At 41.8% G+C, this 27948-nt stretch overlaps 1 protein-coding gene across 1 annotated transcript; it reads right to left on the reverse strand.

Annotated features, from left to right (window-relative positions):
* Nucleotides 1-1574: 1574 nt before the first annotated feature.
* SULT4A1 (sulfotransferase family 4A member 1) lies at nucleotides 1575-27712 on the reverse strand. Its single transcript, XM_071422627.1, has 7 exons — nucleotides 27337-27712; nucleotides 11431-11561; nucleotides 9955-10035; nucleotides 9724-9850; nucleotides 8084-8178; nucleotides 6539-6677; nucleotides 1575-3234 (listed from the first exon to the last, which is right to left on the reverse strand). The coding sequence occupies exons 1-7, from the start codon at nucleotides 27503-27505 to the stop codon at nucleotides 3122-3124; spliced, it is 855 nt and encodes a 284-aa protein (XP_071278728.1). The 5' UTR covers nucleotides 27506-27712; the 3' UTR covers nucleotides 1575-3121.
* Between the last annotated feature and the right edge of the window lie 236 nt (nucleotides 27713-27948).

Genomic DNA, 27948 nt, shown 5'->3' on the forward strand with positions numbered 1-27948 from the left:
CCACACAGCTCAGATGCTGTCAGAAGGACATTGGATGTTACATGCACCCAAGTGTGATTCAAGCCTGAGAGCTGTAAGGGGGAGTTGTTCCAGTCTGCCTCTAGAATTTGCCATCACTCTCCCATCTTTAAGAGGGGTGGTTTTTAACTGATAGACCAGAGATCAGTGGCATCAGTTTTCTTGATTTCCTTGCCACTTTCTGAAGCTAAACCAGCAGTTGGTACTGGAGTCTTGGCACTCGAGGTCTGAACCTCATTAAGCTGAAATTCGGGTTATATTTTTTTTAAATGCTCATTTTTGCTGATTGTCTCTCCATTGCCAGAATGAAGCTGATTATTAGTTGCATTTCCATTCTGCATGACACACACTATGACAGGTAGCAGAAAATACTCATCTGCACGTTTTATGATTCAAAAACTAGAGGACACCAGTCTGCAGATCCTGCAGCAAAGAAATCAAATGGATTATGTAGTGAGATTATACATCATCATTTCTGTACTGTGCCCTTCTCACAGGTGTGCTGACTGGGTTTGGGATTTTTTAATATTATTTGATTCAGTTGATTTTCTGTTTAACCTTTTTATTTTTTGACTGAAGCAGCAGAAGCGGTTCCTTAATCCTCTCTTTAAACCTTTGCTGGTAGCTACTAAGTGGTGTTATTTATAGCCCAGGCAAGACTGGATGGTTTATTATAATGATGACTCAAGCCTATGCATCTTTATAATTATTGCCAGGACTACTGGTGCCATGTTGTGAGGCTTATACAAAAGTGCTGAGAACCTTTACTGGTTGTTCCTCAGCTTTCTTGTCTTTCCTCTGTCCTGCCCAACTTCAAAGCAATAAACACTTGAACCTTCAGGACTCTGACAAATCTGGACGGGGCACAAACTTTGCAGCAGTTCCCGCAGCAGAAGCAGTTCACCAAACTGGAATGTTGAGGGGCGAAAAAAAGAAACTCTCTTGGTTTTCTGGTATTTTTGTTCTTCTTTTGCAATGCTTTGGTAGCAATGAGGCATTCTCTCCGCAGACAATTGGGCCAAGGGGTGTATGTGTTTGTGCAGAGTCTTGGTAACATTGGCCTGAGTCCTGAAAGTTCAAGGAAGCAGTTTAATGTCCCTGGATTTTGATATAAAAACTCAAATGCTTTTAAGTACCAAAGATCCAACAGCAGAATTTCAGCACAGGTAACGTGGCCTGGCAGCTGGTGGCCCTCTGCACAGGCAATGGCATGTGGATGGACCTGGCTGTTAGAAATGTGGCTGTGGGACATTCCTGGCTTTTGGGCATCAGCTGCAGCAAAGGAAAGCAGCTCTGAGAACCAGAGCAGGATTCCCTGGTGCCTTCAGAAATGTTTGGTTGTATTGTTCATACATCCTCGGGATTAAGTGATTTAAGTAGTTTTGTGCTAATGAAATTTTCTTCTGACTCTAATCTGCAGAAACTGTGGGGGAATTTTGTCTTTCTCTGTAGCAAGAGGAAATTCTCCTTCTCCCATGTTCCTGCAGTTTGTTGTAGTTTGTCTGCAAAGACCACCTGGCCTGAGTGGGAGGTCTAGAAAATGAGCAGCCACAATGCACAGAACACATCTTTTATTCAGTAAGCAAGCAAGCACAGAAGTATAATGTGTAGTGCTTAATATTCATACAGTACTAAAAATATAAAAATAGAAATAAAATTTCACTGAAAGCATTTTCACTCACAAATATACAAGGAAAAGTGCTGTCAAGCCACATCATGCTACACCACTTGCCAGTGCTGAACTGACAGTTTCCCAACAGAACTGAAACACTAAAAACTAGTCCTTCCTCATAGTTTTTGGTGAGCCTGAACATTTGACTAGCAAAAAATGGGCCTCCTGCAGCTGAGAACCTAAAAAGCATAGATGTCATTACATAATAGAACAATAAAATAATTTGGGAGAGTACTGTAATGATAGTAGCCTCCTTCAGGCTGTTTGTGTAGAGACCAAAAAAAGATAAGAGAAATAAACTTGAATCCTGATTATAATCCAGATCAGTCATGGCTAACAATTCCTGGAACCTATTGTGCATGGATATTTGTGCAATACTCCCACCTGCTGGCATATCCATCAACTCTCTTCTCGGATGCTGCAGTTCCCTTTGCCTGCTTTACACTGGCACAGATCTTCCCCTTAGGTCTGGTGGAGTCCAGGAGAACAACCCATAAGCAGTGCTAAGTGCCCTCAACATTTAGTGGAACTGGAGCTTTTTCAGCACCTTAACTTTTGGGGCTGCCTTTAAAGGGAGAAATTCACACAGCAAAGTGACACGAGTTGGAGACTGATTTTTCGGGCAAGTCCCTGCACCAGATTCCTGCCTTTTAAGCCCCATTTTGAGGGAGTGACCTAGAGCTGAGGGCTTAAGAATCTTCTATCTGCTGTCCCTGGGCATGGATCTGAACTGCCTCCATCAGCTGCCTCCACAGCTCTGAGCTGTGTCCATAAAGGCATGGATAGGATTTGGGATCAGGCTGACAATCACAGCTGTAAACCAGAACAAGCCCTGTCTCCCAGAGTGTGCCAGTGCACAGAACCTGCTCAAATCACACAGATAAGGGTGTGCAGAACCTAATGTGAACCCCACTTGGATTAGTTCCTATTTTGGAATGGGATTTATTTATACTTGGCTATACCTGCTATAAAAATAAATGTGACAATTAACCCCTGAGATCATTCTAGCATACTGTTTTGGCCTGTTACTTGTTTCCCTCAGAAATAAATTTTTATTTGGTTTACGGATGTTCATTTCGGTTCTAGTGACAAGCTTTTATAAAACACATTAAATAATCAATGTGGGGCTGAAAAGGTGTACATTCTAGTTGCATATATGATACATACCTTATACGTATATAATACATTCCATAACAGCTGAATGTTCTAGTATTGTCTGAGAAGTTCTTGCATGTGGACAAAGGACTTAAATACTAGAAGATAAACAGCTGTTCAGGATCAAAGATAATTGCATCTGATATGGTTTACTTAGATTGTTTTTCTTTCTTTAAATCTTATTACACATAATAGCTACAGTAGTTTGTCCAGCAGGTAATAAATGAATGCATAAAGCACTTCTAGCTATATCTGGATATCATATGCATGCATTTTTTATAAACAAAAATCGAATGTGAGGTCACATTTTCCCATCTTCTGTTTATAAACTAAATCAAATTTCTCATTCATTGAAACAGTGAAGATGTCTTTCCATAGCCCAACTCGTCCTGAAACACAGAGAAAGAATACAGGTCAGAGAGTGGACGTAACAGGACACCAAATACCTACAATCTAATTGTGCTGGGCACCAAGTATCAGCTGTGAGATTCTGATCAGTCTGGGCTTTCTCTGAAAGCTTAATGAGACCTAAAGCTGTTCATTGTCTCACCCAGTTACTCTGGCACTACACTTGCAAAGCCTTCAAATAAAACACATCTTCAGCTGTACCAGCCCAGTGTCACACAGGAAGACTTCATATTTCTCTGAGACATTACTCTGGCCTTAATCAGAAATGAACAGAGATTTTGGGTTGGGTGCTCACTTAAATGTGGATTCCTTTTTTCAGTGCAAGCTATGGCTGTTAAATAATTCCAACAGCTAAGAACACATTTCAAAATCACCATGCCTCTGGCACCTACTGCTTAGAGAACTATTCAAAAGGTACAGAGAATGTGGGGTATAAAACTGACTACTGGAGTATAATATTTTCATTGCTAATTTCTATTATTTTGTGTCTAGAGATAAGTCCAACAGATGAATTTCCATTTCTCAACATGGAGATATTTGTTTGCTAAATACAAATTTCCATCTATGAAAGAGAACAAGTGCCATGTACTCAAGTTGAGCCACTGACACTTTAATTTTTAACAGGAGCAATAGGAAGCTTTTGGGAGATGCAATATGGACACTGAGCACCTTCCTCATATGAATTAACCTATGGAACCCAACCAATGACATAACATAACCTGGTGACCCTGCTGAACCTACCAGCCAAAGGCAGGAGCCCCCTTAACAACTGTTTCAATGCAGCCCAAGATATATTTAACTCAAAGTCAGCAAGGGTTACTTGTGGTTGAATAAGCCTCATGGAATAACCAGACTGAGAGCCCCAATTCTCTTCTCATTTATGTTGGAGATAAAGACAAAATCCAGACTTGTTCAACTGGAATAAATGAAAGGAAAATTGGGACTGTGCTACCAGAGTTTCATCATAACAGCAAGAACAAAGCTACATGCAGGGAACTTAATTATGCATTTGATGCATAAGAAGAATACCCATTTAATTCAATTACCATTGCTTTTATGCAGAAACTATATAATTGAGACCAAAGACAAAACTGTCTGAAACATCTACATATTACTTATTAATCTGATGGTATAGCATGTGTGGCAAGGGCCATTTTATGAAAGCAGGGCTTTTGTAAAAATCCTGAAGGTATGAAAGGGTCCTGATTTCTTTTCGGGATCCAAAGACCAGAATAATCTGACACTGAAAATGCCATTTATTGTTTTCAACAATTTTCTCACATACTTTTAAAAGAATAAATTAAGAAAACACAATCATAAATATCTGATACTAACTTAAATCTTGCTCTGGCAACTATAACAGCACAAAGTACAGCATGAAACACAAAACCCTGTATTTCCCATTCAATAATGATAATAAAGTATTTTATTCCTTTGCTTGGTAAAAAAAAAATCCTTTAATTTCTGAGTCTCCCTAAAAACATGTACGGACAAATGACAAGTTCTACAAATGACATACATACACAGTGGATTGTTTTTAATAATTCTTTTCTTTTTTTACCATATCAATTGATAGCTTGTCAAAAAGTCACCCACCTGGTTTATGATTTGAATCATGCAACTGCGTAAATTATGATGTGATAAGAGTCAAATACAAGTAACATATCTAATCATTTTTCTGCTTTCACAGCAGTTCAGGGTTATCTTCAGAGTAAAGATCAATGTGCTAAAAGAAAAAAAATATGAAGAACTAAAATAAAGCAAAATAATAAAGTAAATGTAACTAATGACAAATTAAAATATTTGAAACAAATTACAATCAGCTGTCATGTCATTGCCACCATTCTTTGTCACAGAAACGAACAGAGAAGGAACAAAGCACTGCTAATGAAGCTACATTCTGGAGTAACAAAATATTGTAAAAGCCAAAGACAGCAAAGAAAAGAAATTCAAAATAAGGATATTTATACTAAAAAGCACACAGCAAACAAATGACGAAGTATCACATTAAGTGCTGCAGCTCCCTTCCTTCTCTATTACAACATGAGGGCCTTTTTCTGAAACATACGTAGACAGTAGAAATAAGAGGGTACATGTGGGCCAACAAGTAGAACACAACCCTGCTGTTTGTAAAGCCTTGCATCCACATGAGCACCTTATCCAAGGACTTGGGGATGTCCCAACCAAATGTGTGATAACTGAATAAATAACCAGCTAACACAGAATCAGTAGTCAAGAGGAACCGGTAGTATTTGGCATTTTCATCAGAGATTTGAAAATAATTATAAAAATTGCAGCTGGTATAATTTGCTGATCACATGAAGGATGGCTGAAAGTGGTAGTATGGAAAGGGCTCCTATACACAAAAGAAGACCAAAGTATTCCTGTCATAACCCCTGAGTAAGGGACAATAACCTGCAAATTGCTTCCTCTGAGAAACTTTGTGGTGACGATAAACATGTGCTTCATGTGATGCTGTATCATAAAGTGCTGCTATGGGTGGAAAACAAGGGAAAGGTCCAAATAGAACTGGATTAAATTAGTGTATGAAGTGATTTTAGGTTAGGGTAAGGCATATGTAGGGGTAACATAGGAACTGACCATCTTGACTTGGTTGCCTCGTTTTTAAAAGTGATGTAGAGCAGCCCACAGAAAATAATCTGAGGGAGCCTAAATTCACTCTTATGTTTTTCAAAGGCAACTGAAAGGACTTGATTTCTTATCAAAGGATAGATGTATCAACAGATCACATGGCACCTGCAGGTTCTTAGAGAAAGAATCTCACCAGAATAAACATCTGGAAGACAAACACATTTTAAACAGCTGAGTTAAGAAATTAAAATAAAAAGCTTATAAGGGATGCTGTGGTTCCTTGTAATTTTATGCCTTCCAAATAAGAAATATCTGCTATTCTTGAAAATCCTGATCTAATTAAACCCTAGGGCTCAGGCCAGGATGAACTGTGTAAGATGGTGTGGGCTTTGGCATGCCAGAGGTCAGAAGGAGCAGAGCAGAGTTCTCAGCACAAGGAGCTGAATCCATCAAAGTGAGACAAACTCTCTGATGGAGTGGTTTGACATTACCCTTGGATTCATCTTGGATTCTTCCATCCTTTCCAGTCACTTCTACCTAACCCGATTTCAAAACAACCCAGCCCCCCAATTGCACCAACAATCAGCTCCCTCCCATCCTTTTTACATGGCAATATTTTGCCAACATCTAACACACCCTGGGGATTACTTGCAACTTCTCCAAGAAGAGTTTTGCTGTGGGTTTTAAACATACCCCTGCCAACAGGAAGAGCCTCTGCATTACAGCACTGATCAATGAGTTGATGGCAGTGTTCCACCATGGATTCCAACTGTGCTTTGTCATAAGAAACTCCTAAGAACCTCACCAGCTGCTCAACCATTGTCGCTAGGTCCTGCAAGAGACCATTTAAAACCCAGGTTACTTCACAATAATTAAAATCACATTTTTAATGAGTTTAAATATTGCAAAGTAAGTTATATCCTGGTGAGTGTGAAAAATAGAAGTGCAGAAGTTGCAGAAACACCACTGCATTGAAGTTTTGCCACCTTCCAATTTGCTGAAAAGAAACACATTCTGAACAATTAGAGTAAGACAGGCTGGCCAAAAGCATGGCCATGTAACCTTCAGATGTTGGAACAGGGAACAACTGAAAAGTAATTGTGATGCTTCCCACTTCAGGGAACACCCCACCCTGATCCCTTTGGAATACCAGTGGATTTCAGAGGATTTAAAAGTTACTTTGATTTTCACCTTAGTCAAATAACTGACTAAAAATGTTAGGAGAGCTCTTCTTCCTTTGTCAGCTTCTGGGACTGCATTCATGTAGATGGGAATGATCTAGGGAGGTGGCCTCTGAGAATAACCATTAATTTACATCTCCAGAATTCCAGGGTTCCTCAGTATGAGTTGCAAGGACAAAATAGTAATATTTATCAGGAAGCAGAAGGATGCTGTGATGCCACCATCTGGTGAGCACAGTTAGGAATCCATTAATTATTCAAAACCATGGAATTGAAATTATTTTGACTAAACTTTATTTACTCTGATTGTATTACACCTTCTTTTAGAATCCCACTCCATCAGAAGGCTCAGTAAAGCTGGAATTATAATTTACCCAGCTTTATTGAGTCTTGTCCTGATTTCTTCTTCTTACAGGTTTAGAAACAGGAGCTGGGTTTTTCCTATGTTTGCATTAGTTGTCCAGTCAAATAAACATTCTGAAGTATTTTCATTAGCTGTCAAAAAGTTATTACTGCAACAAGAAATACATAGTATTTCCACTAGATTTCTGATTTGAGTGGATTTATTAGCCAGCATACTGTAAGGACTCAATAATTCTATCTACCTTATGCTACATGATCATACCCTCATTGTTTTCAGATTTGTTTTACAGAAATCAGTAAGAACAACCAAATAATTCAAATAAATGCCAAATACAGAGGACAAAATAGTGATTATATATTTTTCCCTCATTGATATGGCACATAGAGCAAGACATTTATTTTAAAAGAATGCCCAGGGCTGAGTGTAGCAAGTACTGAACAGTTTCACATCACTGCCTGCCCTGCAAGTAGTTCAGTGCCTATACATACAGGCAGACTCCCCAGTAAATTAATATGGATATGAAAATGTCTAAAGTCCATAGAAGCTACTGAATTTTTAAAGCCAGTGCTTTAAAAATGGTATCAGGCATTAGGGAGCCTAAATATGGACATAAGAATGTAATTTTGTGTTTTATGTATTAAAAACTAGGATACTAAATGCGATAAAAACACCATTTTGCTACATCTAACCTACCTTATGCATATCTTCATACTTGAGAAAAAGTACATTGGCATCCAGGTGGTGTTCCCAAAACTCTTGCACATGCTCAAACCAGGAACCATACCCTACTGCAAAAACATTATGATTGGCATGAGGAAAATGAACACTTTGGTTATTAAGCTGTTTTCAAAAAGGAAAAAAAAAAAAAAAAAAAGAAATAACTGGAGTGGTTCATAGCCCCAGGAGAGCATCATCTCATTTTGACCCATGTAATGGGGGACCTAACCCTCGCCCCAAAGTTTTACTCATTTGTTTTCCAGTTCTCTGATTAAGTCCACATTTGCACTGATTTCAGACAATTTATGTGTCTCTACCAGAGGTTCAGCCACTGGTACTTGGTATTTACAACCTCAAGAATCTCTTTTGTTGCCAGTATTACAAGACAACCCCTCGAGAAATGCATTCTACATTCTCCTCTGCTACCAGTGACTAAATTTCCTGTGCATTACAAACCTCCCATTTGTACAGTTATGGCCATGGAACATGCTGCGATGTTTTATTGGCTCTGGGAGGTCCTGATAAAGTCAGATGGCTGCTACAAGATAAAGAGACAAATAACTCTTGGGATACTTACAGAGAAAAGAGTACCCAACCTTTCTATCTTAGAAGACCTTCTAACGTGTCTTTTTTATGTCTCTGGTCTTGAAGTTCCTGATCAGGGGCTACAGGCAAACATTGCATTCCCAGGGAATGCAAATGGAAAACTGAAGGTGGGCTGGAGTGGGAGGAGAGCATTAATCCTGCTCAAGCTTGCAGGATAAGGAGCAGCAAAGGGGTTTTTAGGCCTGTTAAATAACCTCCCATTGGTAGGCTTTCCTTTTTTCTTCCCTTTGGTATTACACAGCTCCTTCAGCATCAACTCCCCTAAATTCCAGGTTTGCTGCTCTGGATCTACAGGAGATCCTGCTCTCAGAGCACAAGGTACCTGGTGAATTCTCAGTGTCACATTAAGGTATCAGAGGAGATATTGCAGAGAAATAAAAGGCAGCAGGATTTTTTTCTCTTCCTTAGCTAGAGTGTGGCAGTCCCTTGGTTATTATTCTCCTCACAGAACTGCATTTTTCAGGCAGCAGCAGCCTGCAGCTGCCTTCTCATGGGGTCTCACTCGAGCTCACTGGTGCAGGCCGAGATAAGGCCCATGCAAACTGGAGAATTTTGTGTTAACTTCCAATGTATGAACCTTGAATTTTTGGCTGAAATTTAAATATTAAAGGAATTACCAGGAAAATAACCCCAAACCCGAGGACCAGAAACACTTGTGAGAAGTAGCTGATAGTGAGGCATAACTGAAATCAAATGATGCTGGGAGTATTCCCCCCTTTTTAGGAGGTACCTGGCAGCCTGAAAACTGAATTTCAGAAGAGTACACCAGAGTTTTGCTCCAGTTTGGGTGGCAAAGTGCTGAACCCAGGGGGTCAAACACTGTAAGGCAAATATTTACAAAAAACACGGCTCATAGTTTGCATGGACAAATCTCAATCCCCGCAGCGCTATCCGTAGCAACCTCCTTGCTGTATATGCAAAACAAATGCACCTTTATCCAGTTCACTTCTGTACTTGCAGAAGGAACGCAGAGATGAAAATAAATGTGTGCAGAGAGAACAGCTCCTTACACTTGTCATTCATAAACCTTCTGCAGAACTCCTGAAACGTTCCTCTGTAGCTCATGGTCCTTAGGGAGCGGTGGAACTGGTAATAAGACACCACCAGGTCTTTGGGATTTCGAGCCATGTATATTACCTGTGATGGGGGGAAAATCATCTTGTTGAAAGCTTTTTCCTCATCCCAAAGCACTGACACAACTGCTGCTAGCAGAGTCAAAACAAACATGAGCTCATTTTCACCTTTGAGTTGCCATTGTGGAGGTCCGAAGGCAAAAACCGATAGGGCAGGTGGCTTTTGATGAGGCGAGGGGACGTCAGCTCCTAAAATAAAGCAGAGAGAATTGTTTCCCATTGACCACTGCTTCAGGGAACATCCTGAGCTGGCCTGAGCTGGCACACTTGAGGCCCTCTACTACAGTGACTTCCATTCACAAATTCACTTCCTAAAATTAACAGGAGTTAGGGACTCAAAATCAGGTCAGGGAATTACATCTGGTTTTTAAATATCAAAAGGTTAGATAATGTGTTAGGGGTTTTGTCATATTGGGGTTTTATCCCTTTTGTTTCAAAGCATGTCCATTTGCAGGACCTTCTCAGAAAGAGAATATAACTGCTGAAGATTCTCAATATCAAACTCACTTTATTTCCAGTGATGCCTCCACTAAAAATCCTTGAAAAAATACTAGAAGTTCTGAAAACATGACCCCTGACTTCTTCCAAATTTTACCCTTGCATTTTATTTTATCCTCAGAATTAGACCCAAATCTGAATGTGTGAACATCTTTCAAACAATATTTTTTTCTGTAATTTGATACAAAATTGTCTCATGACAGAAATCATGCTCTGCTATAAAAAATGTAATAAATCCATATTGAATCAAGCTGCTAGCACATGGCATAGATAAGAATGTGTAATCTCAAACTAAACCTCTTACTATTGCCACCACTGTTTTGCAGCAGGGTAGCACTGAAGTCTTGCTGGATTAGGCATCACAGATGAATAGGAAGAGCAATCTCTGACCTCTAAATACTCTCAGCCTAAAGTAGGCGGAAGCATGCCGTTGTCATTGACCACAAGCAGCTTAATTCTATCCCTGCCAGCCTCAGCTTGCTCAGTCCAAGCAGCACTGCAGCTGTTACCAGGATGGCCCTGTAGAGTTATTCTAATAATTCCAAGACATGCCTCTGTCAGAAGTGGCTGCAGCAAGGACAAGATCACACTTATGTGCCATACATCAAGGGATTCTTAATACTGCATGGAATTTCATGCAGGATATTCCAGACCCCTCAAGCTACACCCTACATTGTCTGTAGAGAGCCAGGATCTGTGGATTTAAAGACTGAGATGTGTAAAGTCAGAGCAATGGGAATACAGATGCATGGATAGCTGCATTTTTAGTTACTCTTTTACAAATTCAGGGAAGGAATCAAAGCAAATTTGCCTCATTTGGCCAGCTCCCGTTTACATAAGCAGGAGAGGCCTGGAACTTTGATTCCCACTGCCAAGATATTTAGGACATGGAGACACATTTAAAGTATTAAACAGAGCACAATGAAGCTTAATAAACGCAATTTAAAATGACCTATTAGCACTTTGAATCATTGCAACATTCTAAAAAAGTCCAGTGACGAGAAGGACACAGGATGAAATGAAGTGAAAAACATGGAACTGAGGAAAAACCCAAATGCTGAAGACTTTCTTTGCAATAAATTGTACCTTGATGATGTCCAGACCGGGCTGAGGATACTCTAGGACTGGAAGCTGCTCATCTATATTCATTAGTCCAATCTCATCTGGATCAGCTCCCTGACTCACTAGATACACCACTTCCTGCAGCAAGCCTGTGCCTGCACAAACCAAACAATGAGAGAGAACAGATTGTATTACAGTTCTTATCTAAACACAGCCATATGAAGGGAAACTAAACAGAGAAATAATGGCAACTTTTGTCCTCAACAGTCTGCTGTGAGCTAAGTCTATTACTACAGTTTTATTGTAGTATGTCAGCTCTCTTGGTTTTTTAAATACATGTAGATCTTCCATGCAAAAGACCTGAGATTTTTTTTCTTCAGTAACAATTTAAATACACTTCTGTTTCCAAATCACTTAAGCTGTGAATTGCAAAGCATTTAACAAAAGGTTTTACCTCTGTAAATGTTACTTTGGCAAAACACTACTATTTCCATTTTAGGAACTAAAAATGAGGTGAACAGAGGTCATCCAAGTTCACAAAATGCATTAGTGGCTGTGCTGAGAGACCTTTATTCTAAATTGAAGGCAAGGCCCCTGTTATGCAATGATTTGAGAGTCTATTTATGCCTCCAGGTTATGGAGTGGATAAAGCCCCAAATACACCCATACATCAGTCACAAGCTTGAAAAACCTCAATTATGCATCTCTCCCCACTCTGAGGACATTTACAAAGCACCCATTAGATATCATGGCCAGTGACTGCACTTTGGAAAATTAATAGGTGCTTCAATTAGGGCTTTGGACAGGGAAACTATTCAAAATTACTTTACCTTCAGGCAGGTAGGGAACCCTCAAAACAGAGATATTTGACAGAGGGTTATGAAGAGAAAGGCTCTTGGTGAGATGGAGGAACAGAATGGGGAGAGACCACAATGAGCCAAGGGAGAGACCCCACAGTTCAGATGAAAAGATCCCAAGAGTGTGGGACACCCTGGAAACTGCAAAAGACAGACCCATTATTTAACCCATTATTAATTATTTACTGTGAGCAGTAAGGGAAATGAGACCAGGATTTATCCACTCTCTCGTGTTGCCTAAAGGAACAAGTAATGGTTCCAGAACTGGTTACAAAGTCCAAGCCTGCTCCTCCATCCCAGCCTGTGGAATGGTGAGCTGTAAACTCTGAGATCAATGACCATTTGAAAATAATTTGTGCGTTGCAAGTCACTTTTAACAGTCACTAGTTAATTCATGTTAACTAACAAGACTGTACACACAAACAGGCACCTTTGTGTATGTATGTTATACCAATCCTGTATGTTGTTCCAATAAAAAAAAAAAAAACAAAAACCAAAAAACCACCACCAAAATATAAGATCTAAAACACTACTGCATCATTATTCTGTTTATTTTTTAATCTGAGACAGAAACAGTTAAGTGAGGCCAATGGTTGGAGTGAACACAGCCTGGATACAATGTGAAAGAATACACACCTCCAAGAATTGTCTTGGATAGCAAGCACTTCAAGATTCCACTGTTCCCTTACTGATTGATGGGTAAATTAAAAAGGACTGGGACATGAAAAAAAAAAAAAAAGACACTTTTATATTACCATCACCCACAGAGACAGTTGTCACACACTTAATACACACTTGCCCCCAAGGCCGTTCACTCTGCATTTTTAAGTTCAAGCATATATTTTATGCATTCAAATCAACATTCATACAGTACTTTAGTATCAGTCCTTGTGACTCTGAATGACCACAACCCTTGTTCTCATTAAATATTTATTCTGACCAGAAACACCCTGGTTCTCCATAATTTATTTCAGTATTTCCTATTCCACCTGCAAAGAGAAATGCTATCACAGCAGCCCTATTTTCATGAAATGAAAAGAATTAACTCTGTGGGGATACACAATAAACTATTTTTTCATTGCTCAGCTGCTCTCTAGGCAGAAAGCTGCCATGTCTATTGTGCCTCTGAATACAGAAAGGCTGCAGGGTTGAGGCAGAACCACACTGAACCTTCGGGAGGGCAGCACCAGCTCTCCACAAAGTCGACCAGAAAAGTTAAAAGTCAGGACAGGGAGCACAGCCCCCATGGGGAGCACCCCTTTACCTGGTTATGCCCAGAGACCTGTGACTGTGCACCAGACTTGGCTTGATTGCAGTCAAATCCATGGAGAACTGCAGAGGTGGGAAATTACGTATTTCCCATCCAAAGTGGGGGTTTTGGAAGCTCAAAAGTCTCCATCTAAAAGTGCTCCCACCAAAACCGGTGACACGCTGAAAGAGACATGCTGGGACTATCCAGTAGGCTGGAATTTCTCCTCCCTACACCTGCAGCAGGATCACTCATCTCGGTTTCCCTCAGCCATGATCTCTGTGCTAGTTTTCTCTTTTGTTAGTCACTGTATTTTTTCCCTGATTTTTTTTAGCCTGATTTTTTCCCACATTAGCACTCAAGTTACTATGCTTCAGAATTTCGGGGTCTCAATGCAAATGAAAACTAGGGAATTAACTTTTGAGGGAACAGTGATTTTTTTTTAACTTGTCACCCTTAATCAATTATTATTTACCACACACACAAACTCCAAAAGCTCCAGGTAAAAAATTTATCATTGACCTGGTTTCCTGTTTAAAAGAACAAATTAAAATATCACATGCCTAATTTTTTAAAAAGAAAAAAAATCTAAAAACTTTTATATGTATAATTAGATAGATATGACCTCTTCACATCTCTGCTAGGACTAAAACCCACTCAAATTAAATGTATCAGAGCTAAATGTTCTTTTGGTTTAGGAAGGATGACTTAACCTAGCAACAGGCAGTCCAAATTCCAGACCTGGCTGCTAGGGCAACATCTTCAACCCTGGGAACACCAGCTGGCTGAAAAGCCAAATAAGGTGGGATACTGTACCTATTCAAAAAATGAAGAGCCCAAGCCTAGACCTGGGGTAGCAGAATTTATTAAAATGCCATAGTGTGATGGGATCTGAGTTTTCTGCTGCATCCCCACCTGTATGTAACACATACAGAAATTTGCCATTTGACTCAGCTGACTTAGTGATCTCTATGGAGTTTTGCAAGAACCATCATTTTTAGGGATGGAAAGTAGAGTAAATTTCTGAAACTGAGATTATCAAAGGAGATTATGTGAATAATGCCAGCAATCCCAGTCTATCACAAAACATGGCCCTATTTGAATGTCACAGAGCCTTTCTAACAAAAAGGAAAATTATGATACCCGTTGGACAGAAGAAAAAGGTGAGGCAAGCGAAAAGAAAAGAGAAGAAAAGAGAAGAAAAGAGAAGAAAAGAGAAGAAAAGAAAAGAAAAGAAAAGAAAAGAAAAGAAAAGAAAAGAAAAGAAAAGAAAAGAAAAGAAAAGAAAAGAAAAGAAAAGAAAAGAAAAGAAAAGGAGAAAAGTGTGCCTTTACATTTCTGGCCCTGCCAAGGCAATGGATGTTGTGCATCTCCAGTATCTTCACTGCTTCCTCCCTGTGCTGTTGAACACCTGCACATGTACATGCACACCTCACTTGGGATGGTACAGAAGGATAAACACAGTAGGATAATCATTGAAAAACAGGATTAACTGCCAGCCTTTGGACATCAGAAACCGAATGCCACATTAATAAGTTCCCAGCAATTCTACCCTTTCTTTTTCCATCTGCAACATTTCATTCAGGAGGAAGACTGCTCACCCTGCTACCTCTAAGGTCATATTGCCAAAACAGACATGGAATTCATGAACACTTATCCAATTACAGCTAAAATGGAGGCAGTCTGCATCTGAGGAACTTCAGTGCAAAGTACCTGAGAAATGCTCTTCCTGACAAGCTCCTCTGCTATGTCAATAAAACGCCTCAGGAGAACAGAGTGTTCCAGTTTATCACACAATATCTGGAAAGAGAGGGGGTGGGAAACAGCTGTGAGAAGCTACTACCTGCCAGAATCTGCAGGTGTCTTTAGGAGACCTTTTAAAATTATCTGTGAGCCAGTATTTCTATACCCTGCATAACAGCTGGTGGGGATGCACTGTGCTTTCCTGGGCTACTTAATGATGCACAGGAACCAAGACTCATTACAAATCCCACCACACCCCAGCAGTCCCTGTGACTGGGAACTCTTCCTTTGTGCCCTTTCCATGGCCAGTGCCTCAGCAGCAAGAGCTAAGTCAGACCAGGGCCACTCTGCCTCTGCTCCTCAGGAGCTGCTGCAGCAGCAGCCAGGCAGCGCAGGGAGACAGACACGACTCGAAAACACCACAGCTACTCCTCCTGCCTTCTGTGTGTTAGATGTCTTCAATGTCAAATTTAGTCACTGTGGAAGGGAGAAATGTTCTCTAGTGCAGATGTTCTCTGGCTTCTCTCAACTCTTTCTGGCCACTGGCACTCCTATGAAGTCACCAGATATCATAGATGTGTTCAAAGTGAAGTGGCAGATATAAAACCGTAAAATTTCCAGTGAAATTTCACTTCTCTAGGTGATTTTTAAGGTAGTTTCTTTCAGTTTCTCCGCTCTTATCAGCTAAGACAGGACAAAGCTGCAGCCTAAGGATGCAAAGGCCTTGGTATATTCCCTTTATTCATTCCTTGTATGGAACCACATGGAAAATTAAAATAAAGAAATACTAATGCTAGTAATCTTACAACCCCAATTATCTGTACTTTCTTTGATCTGCCAGAGCTTGACCAAATTTTGGCTAATCCAGTGCAGCAGATCCATTATGACTCATAACTTTTTTATAGCATTGGTAGATGCAAGTGCTCATTAAAAGTGAGGGCTGCCAAAGCTGCCGGACTGGTCTGCAAGTGCTGTACAGCAGAGCCTCACACTGTTGTTCTAATTGCCTGCAAGCTCATTCCTCCTTGGCCAGTTGCAGTGTAAATCTTCAGGTCAGTATGACAGATTCATCCTCACCCTACAATACTGGAGGGAAAATTAGATTTTCCATTAGAAGAAAAAAAAAAAAACATTTCCAAAACATTAAAGTATCTCCTCTTGAGCTCTATATGCTGAAGTTCTCCTACAAATTCGAATTCCACCTGGCTTACGAATAGAGGTTTTCATTAATGACTAGCATTTTAAAAATAAAAATAATGTATATACCTTGATACCATATTTTCCAATTCTTCCGTTTTCCTAAATGAGACTGGGGATTCAGAATAAAGACTGAAATTGTGATGTTATATTGCCACACTATTTCTTTTGACTGACCAATTAAATATTTATCAGAGGGCCCAATTTTGAGAAAGGACTGATTACTCATCCTTTAAAACTAATGTCCCTCTTATATGGCCTAAATGTTGCACAGTCAATAGGTAACTGTCAAGGGAGTCTGTGGGACACAACAAGCCTGAATTCAGACCTTCTGAAAGGGGACAATTTAGGTAAGACTGGATTTAAAAGAAGTGCTAAATACACAACTTCCAGCAACACTCAGTAAGCACAGTATTAGATTTTTAGACTTCATAATCCATTTATTTTTCTTTTTGCAGCTACCAGCTTTTGAACCAAAATCAACGGGCTAAATTCTGCAGACATGGGTCCATTAATTCTGAGTTGTGTTTTGAGTATGTTTTGCCAGAGGCTATAAACAGCACACTATGAAACCCCATTCTATTTAGGAGGAAAACCTACTTTCTGTTTGCTAAAAATGCTGTCACCAAACTGTTTACACACACATATTATCCACAGAATTATTGCTATTATGTCCAATACAGTATCCTAAAGCACTGCTTTAATGAACTGGTTACAAAGCAGAGCTATTTTTGGCTAATGCATTAGTACTATTTTTTTTAAAGTGGCCTGAGTCGTGATTCTCCCTTACATTAGCACACTAACTACTCAACAGAGGACGGGATGAGAAGTGCACATCAACCACAGAGTGTCTGGGACTTGGCACTGACAGCTAGGGCAGCCTCACTCACACAGCCAGGCAGGCAGCCACTATTGCCCACACTAAACACCAGCCTGGAGCAAAGCACCTCCTTTGGAGCATGCTGGGTCCTAAAACTGGAGCAACACTAGTAAATAAAACACACCAGGACCTGTTCTCTGGGAGATCTGTGGAACAGCCAAACCCACACCCACAGAGATCGATTCCCTGAAGAAGAGAGGCTCATCTGGCTCTTGCTGGCAGAGGTCTTTTGCTGAGGAGAGCTGGGGCAAAAAGCATTTATTTTCTATCCTTGTTAATAATCCACAACATCCTGACATGCTCTGCAGCAAGGGCTGAGTAAGTAGCATCCTAACAGCTCTAAGAACTGTGAGTCAGGTCTACAGATCTACTGTTAAAAACATAACAGGCCAAAAGTTTGCCTTCATTTTGCCTTCTGATTGAAGAGTCCTGATTTGTGTCTTCAAGTTTGTCCCTACATCCATGACTTCATCATATCCAGCTGTCCTGGATTTTGTCACAGGTCCTTCACAGACAGCTGCTACTGGCTGGTTACAGACATCTCTTGGTATCAGATATTCAAAGGGAAAATGGTTTTACTCTTCTATGGAAGCTTTAGCTGGGCTGTCCATATCTGTGGATGCTCACCCTGTCTTGTACCAGGTGTAAACACTAATGGAGTAACTTCACACAAATTGCTCCAATCCACTTAAAATTAGATCTGCCAAATTAGCTGAAGGAGTTTCTACTTTTGGCATCAACTCATGTAGCAAATTTTGTGTGGGACAAATCGGAATGCGTCCACCCAAAATACTCTGCACATTGTTGTTCTACCAGGAATGATGGACAGCAGGCTAAGGGTACTAACAACTCTGCACTAGCACAGGCACCTTTGAAAGCAGATATCCTTGGGTTAATTTTTCTTCCAGTTTCTACTCACCAACCAAACATGCTTCCATGGTAAAAGAGAGCACAACATCCGATAGACCAAAAAAACATAATATACAACATGCAGTGACATAGAAATAACCAATAAGCCTGCTTGCTCTGACAGAATGACATTTCTCTTCCCCCTTTCCACATCCATTTAAGGCTGACCAGGTCTAAAGCCAACCCAGCACAATAAGTTGTAGCCTGCCCTCTTGTATCTTGTAGTTAGCTCAGTTGTAGCCTGCCCTCTTGTATCCTCTGGCAGTTCCATTCTCCCATCTTTTTAGAACCCATATCAAGAAACATGCCTAAATTGCATAATACATTACCCCAGCAGGAGCTCATAATCTCCAGCTGAAATTCTTCCCACTGTGCCTTTGTTTTCACACACTGTACCAAGGACAACAATGCAGGAAAGAACTTTGCTGTGATGACAAGTCATTGGGTTTTAAAATCACACTCAAGGACTTCATTGCATCGAAAAGAACTGCATAGTTACCCCTAGCTCCATTGATTTCTGGGACACTGTGTTCTCTTCTACAGTCATATTATGGTCTGTGAGTAAATACAGAGCTTCACAGCAAGCTCTGCTGACTGAGATAGGATCAGAAATCAGGGAACAACAGGGCACTTCTATTAGGCACTTGTGTTGAGGTAGATCTCATACCCTTGGCTGTGAACATACTCCTCTCCCCACATAATAATGTCAGATGTCTGTCATTACTCAAAAGGCAATTCTCTGCCTCAGCTTCAACCCCTTCCAGGAAAATTGTTAGGCAAAACCTGCCTACGCACAATGTGCATTTGCACATATTAGGTGGTCAAGCTTCAAGAGAGCAGCACAGCAATAATATAATGTGAAACAGCTGCAGGTACAGGTTATACATTAAAAAAAACACAACCTGTCCAGTCAGCTATTGCTTGTCTAAGGTCAAGGAGTAAAGCATTTTGTCCCACACAGAACCTCACTCAAGTTATAGCTGCACTAAGCAAAACCATTCTTCTCAAGGTACCTATGTCCTCCGCCACTAGCTGGACTGCAGTTTTAAGCCAGCAACAACCCTTTCCATTGCTGCTCTTCAGAATCAGAAATGGAAAGAGATCTGTTTGGGAGTATAAAAGGGGATCAGCCAACTGATATACCATGGGGTGGATGCCTAAAGATTTTAGCTTTTTTATACATTTTTCATATATTCATTGCTTTGTGGACTGATAATACATGGTTATATAGCTCCTGGTATTTTTCCTACCCTTTATCTTAGATTTTAGAGTAATAAGGTGATCTTCTAAAACATTCCTGAAAGACTGATTTTCAATAAGGGAACCTTCAAGGACATTTTGTTTTCCAAATGTCAGCCCTGAACCAATTCTAATGGGACAGAACCTGGGGGAAAACTACCTAGCCAACTGCTCTTCTAATTGGACAGTATTTGTTAGATATCATCATTTGTGAAACTTATAAAAATTGTGGAAATCTGATGCAGGGTGTGCCCATAACCATAGGGAAACCTGTAAGCTTCCAATAAAGACCTGCTTTTTTATTTTATCATTTTAATACTGTTACAAGGTTTTTCCCTTTCAGGCAACACATTTACAGTGCTGCAGCAAAATGGTTGAAGAGAAGACACTTTTTCTGACAGAAAGCACTGGTGATCCCATATAAGCAGTGACATTGATCATTACTAATGTGCATTTCAGCTCTGCATGCAGAGAGCAATCCAGCTTCAGCAATGCCTGCAGCTGTTCTGTGTTACTTTGGCAATCCTGACCAGCAGTAAACAAGCTTTGGACTGCATGGTTAAGCTGTGTTTCTCATGGCCTTGCATCAACAGGTGGCCAAGGGGCCAATGGCACCTGGGCTGTGCCAGCCATGGTGTGGCAGCAGGGCCAGGGCAGTGACTGTGCCCTGGGCTGGCACTGCTGGGGCCACACCTCAGATCCTGGGGCACTTCTGGGAACCTCAGGACAGGAAATGGACATTGAGGGGCTGGAGCGTGTCCAGAGAAGGGAACGGAGCTGGGGAAGGGGCTGGTGCAGCAGGAGGGGCTGAGGGAGCTGGGGGGGCTCAGCCTGGAGAAAAGGAGGCTGAGGAGGGCCCTTCTGGCTCTGCACAACTCTCTGACAGGAAAAAAATAGATATGGTAGGTGACATCTGTTTGCCCATGAGAACTGTTTACCATTATATATGAAAAATTAGAAGAAACACACCCAGTGGAAAAAACAGACAAAAAGATAATATGATTTATCCCTGGTCACAGAATCTGCAGCCACGAAGTCACATTGCATGCCCAGTGTCCCAATGCTTGTATCACTTCTAAAGCAGCATTTTTGAGACGAAACAGGGTCGTTCCTTTCCCTCAGCATGGGGTATTTGAGAGGTTCTGTGTGTACAGTTCATGCCTCCACTGCACCCAACAAAAGGAAAACCTTCATTTAATTAGACTGCCTAATAAGAATTAAAAAATTAAGCACTTTGCTTCCTTTCATTAATATCTTTACTGTGACAAATGAACATTAACATGAAATGAGAATGACTGGCAGGTGGGTCTGGCTGATCTACAATCTATAATTTTATAATTCTTTCGTTTTTGAGGTCATTATCATTTAATACAATCAAAAATTATTTCACATGTTCAGAATACACTTTTTACCCACTTTACACTTTTCTTTTTTTTTTTCCTATGCCTGTTTACAAAAAAAAAGGTTGAGTTTTGCACTACTTAACAGCAGGGAAGCAATTATGCAGCATTTGCAAAAGACCCAGCAAAACCTATTAAATAACTGGAGAATTCTTCGTCTTCTGAACCGTTTGTTCTGCCTCAAGTAACATCTCTTCACTGGTTTGATAAAAGGGTCATGAGAGAAACACTGTTATCTGGATAATAAAAGGAGTTTCCCTTAACCACAGATATTTTTTCTGCTTTTATTTCAAGTTTGAGACATAAAAGGACCTATCCAATTCTACTCACATTGAAATCAAGTCAAATGCATCAGTGGCAAACTAGACATTGTCTTCAATTACTTATTTTTTGATAGTTTTATTTATAATTTCTTAACCTAGCAGCATTTAAGAGTGAGTCAGTACCTGAAGGTATTTTGAGCTATATATAAATAAAAAGATAGACCCATTTCAGAAGGACTTTCAAAGCACAGGAACCCAGAGGCTCTAACCCCCAAAAATATTAATCTACCAGAGTCACTTTCTGCACCTGAATGGAGTGAGTTTAGGCAGTGGAATATTTACTCTTCTCAGTGGTGGAGGGAACACAATTTCAGTCATCAAGAACATGAAATCAGATTCAAATGTAGATCCTGTCCATCAGTTCCTAAAGAGACAGCTCACAAAGCATATCTCTACACACAATGCAGTTTGCTCTTTCCTTCCTGTTTGAAAAAGAATTCCATTCATTCTAGCCAGCTGGTATGGGAATTGATGCACATTCATCTGTCATTAAAACAGAACAATATCTGAGCTTTATACATTGCTTAAAGAAACCAAATAACTGCGATGTTACTGTCAGAGAGAAAAAGTTACATGCTCTTTTCTGGTTTTAAAGGTATCAACTCGCTCATCCAGATTCATGAAACTAACAGAGGTTTCTCATCATTCCATGTCACAGAGCATAATATTGCTTCAAAAACCAGAGGTGAAAGAAAAAAAATCCCAAATGTATTTTGTGTAAAAAATTGATTTTTAAGCCACCCTCATGATTTCTCAAGGCATGCCTCTGGGCCAGCAACATTTGCATTAATTCTCTAAATGAAAATGGTTTAAGCCCAAAGCAACAAAATTCTGCAGAGGCTATAGCACTATAAATCCAGCACTGCAGAATCTGGCTCTTTTGCAACTGCAAAGCTGTTGTTTAAAATAATGCCAACAAAACTGCTGGGAGAAGTTCCATATGAGAACACTTGAAATTAAGGCAAGTCAATTAATTTAACACATGCGGATGGATGCTTGTGTCCCCCGAGGAGCCTTTGCGAGGAGCCTTTGCTACAAAGGCCGCTCAGACCTGCCATTAGGAGGGAAACCTCTGCAATCCACCGCAGCTGCCACACGTCCCTCTGACAGCTCCCAGCCAATCCTCCCACAGCTCAGGAACATCCTTGGGCAACCCTTCAGCCTGATTCTCCTCTCAGTTATGACTGTGCAAATCAGGACTGACTGTCAGCAGTGTTTGACCTGTGCCCATCTGGGTATCTGCAGCCACGGGAACTTAGTCAAGCAATAATACTCTGTATATTGAATAATAAGACTGTTACTGTGAAATACAGTAATACCAATCTCACCTGGAAATATAACCTCATTTCCAGGAGATTTTTACAGTCTGTGGAAAATATGAAAAGTAGGATTGAACAAGATAAACAAAGAAAGATTTTGGCATACTTACTTGGTACATTTTCTTTGTAATGTATTTCTTTATTCAAGATTTTGCCAATCTGTTTTATAACATGGTCCCACAGACAGCTAAGGCTCATTGGAAGGGGAAGAAACAAGAGGCCAAAGATAAGAAATTCTTAAACCAACTTCATATCCAAAGAAAAAGCATGTATGTCTACATCTCAAATGGTTCAAGCCTCTCTGCCTTAAGTGCAGCAACTTTTGAGTGCTGAGTCTAATCAAACAATATTTTAGATGTTGATGAGCTGAAGTCTATCACTTTTACTGGGGAATCAGACAAAGAGGAAAACTGCTGATTATATTGTGCCCACTGTATCCCACAGTTTAACAGTTGTCCCTGGCATAGCTGTAATGGTCAATGCATCAAACGACTCTTTCCCTGTAACAGAAGAAAACCTCAGGGCACACAGAGTCCCCGCATGGGAAGAACATAACAAGGACTATGAGATGAGGGAAATGGGCCATGGAAGAATGCAGAGAGACTGTAAGGGAGGGGAAGGACAGAGCTCCTCCATGAGCCAAGGAAGGGACTGGCACATCCTGGTGACGCAGCAAGAGGGAATGTTGGATTCAGGAGTGCTAGAAATAGGAGAATAAAAGAGATGTGCACACAGTGGGAGAGGCACACAGAACGGGAGAACTGAGAACCTCCCCATGCACACAATGCACTGCCAGAGGCATGACCTGTACACACAGAACCTCTCAAACACATTACAAAATGGACAACTCAAACGGACTTTCCCCAATTCATTTCACGTAACACCAGAGTGAGTGTGAAAGAATTCCAAAGAGGAGAACTCAGTAAATACACACACATGAAAGCTGTCCTTGGAATGACCCACAAAATCACTGCTGGCACTTCATTAAGGCAAAGGTCTAGAGCCATCATATTCCCTAGCAGCCAAAGGGTAGTTACAAAAATCCAGTGTTACAAGGGAAATTGAGAATCTATAGAAAGACACCCCCAGACAGGTAAGGCCATAGGCAACATTTGCTCTTGTCACCTGTTGTCTGGCACCAAATGCAAGTTCTCATGAACTGGCTGGACTTGAAGCTGATATTTGCTCAATAATTGACATTTTTCCACACAGAACTCCAAAAACTTATTTGGCAAAATAATCACTATGGGAGAGAGTGCTTCATTATTAACGTAAACAGCTCACTTTCTCAAATTACCAGTTTTGCAAAAGGCATGAACTTGTGGGTTTTCACCTGAGAAGACCAAGTACACATCCATTTAGAACACACACAAGATGGTATGAAGGGAGCTGCTGTGCACCACTTCTGAGCAAGGACATGGACAGATCACGTCCAGCCAGGGGGACACTGTAAGATACAATAAAACACTGAGTGAACCTGAACCAAACACTACACTTTAGGGACTGATTTAATTCCACTGAAATCACTGATGTTAGCAAACAGCTAACCTGGTTCTCAGCATGGTGACTGAGGGAATACCATGGAAAAGTTTGCTTCTCCATAAATTCTGTAGCTTAAGCTCACAGATGAGAATTTTAATTTTCAAGTAGGGCACAGGAAATCCACAGGATGAGAGGGTTCAGCTCAAGTTGTGGCAGAGGCACAGTGCTCCCTATAAACAGTGCCTCTGTATCTTATCTGTGGTGTGAGCTCCAGTTATTTCACACTATAGAGAACAGCATTCTGGTTTACATTTCTCCTGCAAATCTGTGTGTTCCACTCAGCCTGCCCACTCTAGACAACAAAGTTATGTGGAAGATGAAACTTTTGACTTCATTTCTTCAGTAGCACACCCGATTTTAAATTATGCATCATGATAAAAAAGGTTTTCTATAATTACAGTACTCCCATATGCACAAACACAGACACACATTCATATATCTGAGTCTCTGGGTTTTAGGCATAAAGTTTCTCATAGTCCAGAAGCTCCCAAAAGCTGTTACCATTGATTGGGCACAGGTGTTAAGAATAATTAAAGATATAAGAGATATCATTATTCAGCCATCCCTCAGTGGAAATCACATTAAAGCAGAGTCACTTTCCATTAGGCTTATTACATTACTGCCAGTAAGGCCACTGGTACATTTGATTTTCAACCATTATTGGAACAGCTTCTTCCTGGGTCACTCCCAATTTACCAATAACTGTAACTATTTCCAAGCACCGCCTCCATTTCACATGTTTGGAGCTGCACTATTCCTGCAGTGTACAGTGTCTTCCAAATGCCTTCCAGACCACTCCACCAGTCCCTGGGACAGCTGAAGCAGTCCTGGCCACTTGTGGATTTTCATTGCCAAATAAGCCACCATATGGTCAATAGCTACTGCTGAAGCCTTCTGCTTGCAGCCACAGGCTCTGGCCTCTCACACATCCAGCAAACAGACTTTTTTGGCTATTTTCCACAGTTTAAGCAGATGGAGAGCTGCTGCTACACTGAACAAAGCTGATTTCCTTAGGAACAAGAAAAAAGTTTTCTGTTGGACCTATTTGACATTGGTGCATTTTTCTTTCTTGAACTATTATTCAAACACAATTTATTCACAGAAACTAGAAAAGTGGTCCCAGCCATGTTCTACCTCTGAATGTTACCAGAACAAGCGGAAGAGAGGCAGCAAGATGAAGTTGGAGTTTAGATAATGGGCTTCTGGATTTAATTCCTGGCTTTGCTGTAGACTTTCTGCATGACCTTGGCTTAATCAGTGGGAACCATCCTAGGGAAGCCCAGTTTCTGCTGCTATGCCTGTCCCTAGCCAGCAGCCCCTCTGAAGCCTTAAATAAGCTGTAAGCCACACAGGAGCAGCTGACAAAAAAAACTTCCAAGGGTCTTGTTAGACTTTGGGCTACAAGAAGGTGGAGCTTGAAGATGCTATTATTGTCCAGAGCCTATTCCCTCAACAATGACATCAGATTACTCACCACCCAAGCATTCTCTTTCCTGGCAAATAAAATCCTATTTTAATCTCAAAGCTGCTCCTCCAGCTCATCCACCCAACACTGCACCTTCTCCATATCTCACCCATCTCCTCCTTCTCCCAGTGACTGCCAGTAAATCCTCTTGCAGCATGTCCATTTTCTAAGTGGGCAGCTCCCTGTTACTGGGGCCCCAAAAGATCAAATATTATGTTGCTATATGCACAAACCAGCAAATTAAATATGATTATGCAAGCTGGCTTTCCACAGCCAACTGTCTAGCCATCAAAACTAAGCTACTGCCAGCTATTAATGATATTGTGGCTGGCTGAGATTGGCTGAAGATATTTAACAAGATGCCACTATGAAATTGGGGTGCAAATCTAACACAGGAACACTGTAGCCTCAGATTCTCAAAACTGAAATCCTAAACCACAAAGAATTTAACAGAGTTGGTGCTGCATGCAACATATAAATCTTGAAGACAATTTAAAAGAACAATTTGAAAGTTGCTGTCTATTCCTAATCCTAGTATTTTGAGGGCCATCCATCTTCACATTTTCCCTTATCTAATGGATTATCTATTAAGGTCTTGCCAGTTTTTAAGAGCATAGTTAGCAACAAAATATAAAAAATGTAAAGACAAATGTTTGAAACTGCTTGAGAAATTATAAAAGCATAATAGATGCTACTTTGTAGAAATGTGCATGCTTGAAGCAGCACACCAGGAAATTGAAAAGCATTCACACAACAAACAATGAAGTAAGTGAGAAACCTACAATACTGAAACATCGTATTACAAGGGCATTTACAGAGCTGACATCTGTTTTCTCCAGTGGACTTCGGATTTCCTAGAAAGAGATCATCTCATTGTCAGGAAAAAAGTCACTCGAGAATGCACTCACAAAACAGTTTATCTGATTTTATCAGGTGGGGTACAAAGCTCCCATATTGTCTGTCTCTTTGCAGGCAGCACTGCATCCATGATAAATATCTTTAAATATTTTTGCTTGGAAACGGAGAGGATAAAAAAATCAAGAAATACAGCGTTACAAGCAGACACCCAAACGGTGTGCAACAGCCAAAGGAAGCATTTACTGGACAAAACATTCACTTGTACTGTGACCAAGGGGCCTTTCTGGCGATTCAGACAGTGCAGGAAGAACGTACTTGGAGCACATGTTCTCCCAGAAGGATCAGGGCAGCCGACTCGGGAGCGCAGCACGGAGGGAAGGCTGTGGAGCAGACAGCGAACCTGTGCACCACGCAGATATTTGCAGTGATGCCATAGCCCTTCCCCGTTCGACATCTTTGCTGAGCGAGATTTCCCTCGCCCGGAGCGGCACCGCCGCACTCCAGCGGTTCGGGACCAGCCCGGCGGGGTCCCGGGTCAGCCCTGGGCCCGCGAGTACCCACCCCCCGTGAGTCCACACAGGGCCCCGACCCCCCTCCGTGCCCGGGACAGGCTCTCAACTCTGCAGAGCTGCGGGGGCTGCCGGGAGCAGAGCACCACACCTGGCCACAGGGCACCATCCCCGGACACCGGACACCATCCCCGGATCCAGGACACAGTCTTTGGATCCAGGACACCATCCCCGGATACAGGGTACCATCCTTGGATACAGGGCACCGTCCCCGGGAACACCCGCGGTGGAGAACAGGCTCAGGCCTCGCTCCCACATCCCGCGGGGGCGGCCGGCGCACCTCCAGCCCCCGCTCCCGGCCCCGGCGGCCCGGCCAGCGGGGAGAGGAGGAGGAGCCGCCCCCACCAGCCGCGGCAGCCCCGGCCCGCCCGCCCGCCTACCTGATTTGGGATAGGTGACGATCCAGACGTCGCTGTCCCTCACCGGGAAATTGGCGATCTCCTCCATCTTCCCGCGGCAGAAGGGCGGCAGCCGCACCCCATTGTACTCGAAGTACTTGCTCTCGAACTCGCAGGGCGTGCTGGGGGTCTCGGCCTCGCTCTCCGCCATCCTCTTCCCTGCGGGCCGCGGGGGAGGCCGAGGGGCGCGGGCCGCGGGCGCTCCGGCGGCAGGGAGGGAGGGAGGAAGGGACGGATGGAGGGACGGAGGTGGGGAGGGAGGAAGGGAAGAGGAGGGGAGGGAAGGGGCGGGCGAGCGGCGGGCGCGGCAGCCCCGGCCCCCGGCACAGCCCCGCGCACGGCGGGCGGGGGCTCCGCGCACGGTGATGTCATTGCGGGGCAGCCGCAGCCGCGGTCGGGCCGGCAGGGGAGGGGATGGATGGATGGATGGATGGATGGATGGATGGATGGATGGATGGATGGATGGATGGATGGATGGATGGATGGATGGATGGATGGATGGATGGATGGATGGATGGATGCCGGCCCCGTTTCCACCCAGCCCGCGGCGGTGCGGGCGCTGTGGCAGTGCCAAGGCCTCGGAGGGCAGGTGGG

Source organism: Agelaius tricolor, unplaced genomic scaffold (genome assembly GCF_023055355.1).
Source record: "Agelaius tricolor isolate 1412-34295 unplaced genomic scaffold, bAgeTri1.0.p SCAF_3, whole genome shotgun sequence".
NCBI classification, from domain to species: domain Eukaryota; kingdom Metazoa; phylum Chordata; class Aves; order Passeriformes; family Icteridae; genus Agelaius; species Agelaius tricolor.